The sequence below is a fragment of the Rutilus rutilus genome (genome assembly GCF_951802725.1).
Source record: "Rutilus rutilus genome assembly, chromosome: 1".
Lineage (NCBI taxonomy): Eukaryota > Metazoa > Chordata > Actinopteri > Cypriniformes > Leuciscidae > Rutilus > Rutilus rutilus.
Window position 1 is genome coordinate 44,885,715 of NC_140209.1, and position 5,152 is coordinate 44,890,866.

A 5,152-nucleotide genomic window follows, 5' to 3' on the forward strand; every position below is an offset into this window, starting at 1 on the left:
AAGTCTATAGGCCTACTATACTGTTGTAGCCATTAAATAATCTCATTTAGTATCATATTTGTTAAAATATTCTAATATTGTTATAATATATCGAGAGATGGATATGGAGTGGGTCAGACATGATTTTGACCACTTCATTACGTTTTGTTTAGTAGAAAACCTTTCTTTAAAGTGAATTTCGTTTTCTATAAATTGTATCTTAATTTTAATAAATTTTTCATTAACCAATTGCCTGTATTTAAATAAGTAAGAGAAGCAAATATAACAGACACTAATCATGGAGGCGCCCGCGCGGTCACTTGCATTGCACGTCAGCTGGAGCGCATCTCATCCTCCTAACTTAACGAAACTCAGCGTATGCCTCACACAGACATGATAAATACATCAAATACACAAAGCTTGAAATGTGTTCAAACGAAATAATTCAAAACGAAAAGAAAAAGGCTACTCTCTGATTATGTCTATATGTGCATTTCTCTCTAGGTGCGTTCACTACAAATATGGCGATCGTCAACTTCATCTTTGTAGTCGACACTGTCAGAAAACACTAGTTTATTGATAAAAATCAATGCACGCATCACCGGATTTACAAATAGGCTACACATCTTGCTTGTTGCACGCACACATTATGTCGAAAAAACGAAATATTATGTTGAAATAACATTATTATTAATAATACATCTTTTAGAATATTTGATTAAATGCTGATTGTTGCGCTTGTTCAATTTAATAAAATTAAAACTTAATTGTGATAATTAAAATAATTGAAAATTAAATATTTAGTGGCCAAGTTTTGCTAATTTATTATATAGGCTATTATATGCCTATTGCCTATATTAAGTAGGTCATATTAAGACAAGGCATATATTAGTTATTTTAGCTGTTATGAGAAAAATAAATCTAACGAAATCTAAAATCTAAATCTAATAAATCAAAAAAAAAAATATATATATATATATAACGCCAGTTCAACATGCCAGAATAAAACCTGTTTTTTGAACAATGCGTAACGCCACTCGGCCTGGTGTGCCAAAACACTACATTTTAAACTTCATTGTTTAATTCAAAACAATCTCAAAACGCGTTGTGACATTTTTTTAAAGCAGTAGCCAAGCCTATATACATTAAGGGCATTGAAACCAGGATCTTAACTAAAACGCGTTCCGAGTAATCTCTCAAAAATTATGCCACTCTACTCCATGTATTTTTTTTTTAAGGACTGCTTTTGAAATCACTATAAATTACTATGCAATTGTATCGCTCACGAGAGCTCTTCATTTATCTAATTCCTCAATAGAATAGTAAAAATATTCCGCGTCATTGCTCCTAATATCGTCTCTATTTTTAACTTTTGATTCTATTTTTTCAGTTCTAAAATTTATTCTATCTTTGGTTCTATTCTGTTGTAGCCTAATAGGCCTATTTATATATATGAAAAATATGCCTATTAGGCTTAGGGTTTTATATTTAACCCACTTACATTTTAAAATGCGGCAATTGCTGCTGTTTTGCACAATGTCCCTTTGCGCCACCTGGCGGTCATTTCGGGAACGACTTTGAAATGCGGCTGGTTTATTTTTGCCGCGGTGATTTCGCCGCGGCGGCTGGCGCGGCGGTAATAGGCATTTTGGTTGTCCACCATCTGTACACACACACACACACACACACACACACACACACACATATATATATATATATATATATATATATATATAGATATATAGATATATATATATCCATACTATGAATTCTGTGTATGAATAATACTGTGGCTAGCTGTGGTTAGATTCCACATATATTGTCCAGTAAACGGGTAACATATGGTATGGTATGACATTACATAATGTAAGCTTGAAAAGCCACTATTTGGACAAGTATTTTGTGAAGTGGTATTTTCTATAGCAGAAAGAACAGATAACATCTCAAAATGACATCAGAAGGTCAAGTAAGTCTTTCCTTAAATTGCACATTTCTAGAGTTGAAGTTCAAGGTCAGTTTGTGTGTCATGGTGAGTAATATTATATACTCCAAAATACAAAAACATAACTTGGTACGGTCACATTTATTTCCTCCCCAGTGCTCATACACACATACATAGACACAGTACATAGATATTTCACACAATCCTTAAAGCTTATCCTTCCTTAAACCATAAGGCTTTACCAGGGCCCCTATTTCTCCTCAATCTTTATTCTATGACTCCAATAATGCTACAAGGAATGTACAGGATGAAAAAGCAATGAACACCAACGTCTTTTGTTTTAATCTAAACTTTAGTGAATCAGTACCATTATTCAAGAGCATATGACCCTGGCTCTGCTTGATCAAAAATGTAGCCTCAAGATACAACATATGAAATTTCTAATGGGTCAGTCTCAAATGACACAACAGAAAGTTGTTGTTTTTTTGTTTTGTTTTTTTTTGGGAGGGGGGGCCTTTCCCTCATTTCCACACATTCACATTTACAGGAAATACATCCGTCGTCACCCGCTGAACAGACATCTCTATGGATCACGAAAGTTCATGCCTACAATTAAACTTCTACTGATAAGAAATGGATGACTCCGTCTCACAGTCACTCGGCCACAAATGGCCATATGAAAGAGCCGAGGATCTCCCTATACGTCCCACAACATTCCAACAGGCGTTTTCCTCAACATGAACAGCGGTTCTGTCTATCTTCACTCAAGCACATGGCAGCACACTGGTCTCTTGTTCGGAAATGACCCTATTTGCTGGTTTGAGGTGAAGCTGAAAGAATGTAATATCTCTCTTGTGGCATCTGCTACTAGGAATCACATGGCCTGTATGAATTTGAGAAAACTGTAACGGCCAAAGCTAAGAACACTATGCCTTCACATCTGTACTTAAAGGGACATGGATGGCGATGATCCAATCTTCTAATTAAATCCAATGTTGCCTTGTCCCAAGTCATAGTACTTTTTAAAAGATTAATAAAAGTCGGGTGCAACTGACAGAAATCAAGGCATGTCAAGTGATTTTGTTTAACGCATTGGTAAAACATTGAGAACTGTCGTTCTATTTCAGTTCTGGAAGGAACACACCCAGTGAACATATTTGTTTACTGCTTAGCAAAAGACACCTCAATTTTCCCTGTCATCACGTGTAATTGCCACAGTCTTCTCAAGAATGATTTTCTGCTGAAGCATCTACCAGACAAACCACTCCACAACTTTACCAAGGCAGCTAAAGCTCTTCCTCAGACAGTATTTAGCCCACAACTGTCTCCACGTAGCACATACATATAATAATAGATCGTGCTTTATTCTGAGTGCTTGAACTAATTTGTTTTTCCTCTTCACATCAGCACCTGTCTAAACACTGAGAGAAACTATTGTTCTCCAGTTCCCGCTGTGTCCGTCCATGACGGATCTATTGGAAAGGGTGCCTCCTTTCCTGAGAAATGTGTCAGATTCAATAGTGGACACGGCTGTGGTGAGGGTTGTGGAGATGCTTCTTGACACTCTGTAGTGTAAAAAGATGAGATTTGGATGCTAAGATACTAAGATACTTGCAGCAGAACAACAGTGGAATGGTGTCAGGCTCTTTACAAAGTACTGACTTTCTAATAACTTTATAATAATACACTTTCATACTCATCCCATAATCAGCAGTAAATGTGCAAAATAGACTAAAATATAATTTTAAAAAGTTCTAAAATAAAAATATGTAGGCTATTTCTTCTTAATGTATCCATTTAAATATTTATTTTTCTACCTTACATACACGTGGTGAAAAAAAGTTATTTATAAAAAAGTTTTTATAGACTTTATTTATTTTAAATAATCTACACTTGCAAAAGTTTCCCATAGCTCCATAAATCACTATAAAATGAATGCACTTACCCTCGAAATCAGACAATATCCCCTCCAGATGATCATTAACTGAGATATCTGACATCATGACTTCAGTCCAAGGAAAACTTCCAGATTCAGTTGCACGCAATCACAAGAAATAAACAATGCAAAACCAGCACAAAACCTCTTTAAAAAATGTCAACCCGACCAAAGTTTATCCGACGATTTTTGGGCTTGTGATGCAACAAAAAAAGTTGCTATTTTGGTGGGAGTCGTTTCTCATTTGAGAGCGCAGAGCTGAACGTCAGATTCAATAGAGACTCAAAAGCAGACAAACCATCTGATAAACCTCCTCCTCCTCCTCCTCCTCCTCGTAAGTCCTGCCCCCCTCCCGAAAAGAGTGGTGGGTAAAGTACCTCCCCACCTTTCACCCCACCCTGCGGCTACACCTGGAAAAGGCAAGTATATAAAGTCCCCCTTCGTTTGCTTCTTCTGTTTGTTTTGTGTGTGGGGAACATGCGTGCCCCCAAAAGTAGACGACTCTTTGTCCTTATCTCATGAGAGATGAGGGAGGGATTCAGTCTAAGTGGATTTCTTGAGAAGCCGATTATTATCAATGAAACACTTTGAATGTGGAGCAGCAAGGACTTAAGATTTGTAATCGATTCATCCAGAACGTACGCCATCAGCCCAGACCAGCGCTTGTTGACGGGTTTCCTCAAGTAAATTGAGAAACATGTTTAGGGTAGGTTGGCGTGTTTGCCTGCAGGTTGTTACAATGGCGCCTGCCATTAGAAGTTCTGTACTCAAAATTAAACAGTAAAACAATTAATGAAACGGCAAATATAACACTGAAATATAATTTCTTTGCCCAACCAATATTGTAATGAATTTTAGATGTATAATATTTAATAAAATACGTTTTGTGACAGCCTGACCCCAAAACACTCCTGTCTTGATAACATGGTTAAACTTTTAGTTGTTTTTTACGTGAATTTGTGCTGCCGGAGAAAACACACTTATGTAATTGGACTTTTTTTTATTAAATTTTTTGTTAAAGCCTTGTAGTTGCTGAGATATAACCCTTTGTGAAAACTATATCATATATAATTTATTTGAAAATAACAATATAAAATAAATGTTTTCTATTTTAATATATTTTCAAATGTAATTTCCTGTGTTGGCAAAACAGAATTTTCAGCAGCCATTACAATTACATCAGTCTTAAGTGTCTCATGATCCTTCAGAAACCAATCTGATATGCTGTTTTGGTGCTGACGTATTATTATAGTTGAAAACATTTCATATTTGTGTGGGAATCATGCCATGGTACT

General features: G+C 35.9%; 1 protein-coding gene across 1 annotated transcript in view; it reads right to left on the bottom strand.

Moving 5' to 3' along the window:
• septin12 (septin 12) overlaps positions 1-4,200 on the bottom strand; it is a 68,140-nt gene extending 63,940 nt beyond the window's left edge. The window contains exon 1 of the mRNA XM_084420842.1: positions 3,867-4,200. Within this exon, the coding sequence (XP_084276968.1) occupies positions 3,867-3,924 (58 nt within the window). The 5' untranslated portion in view covers positions 3,925-4,200. The remainder of the gene's footprint in view (positions 1-3,866) is intronic.
• Positions 4,201-5,152: the final 952 nt, after the last annotated feature.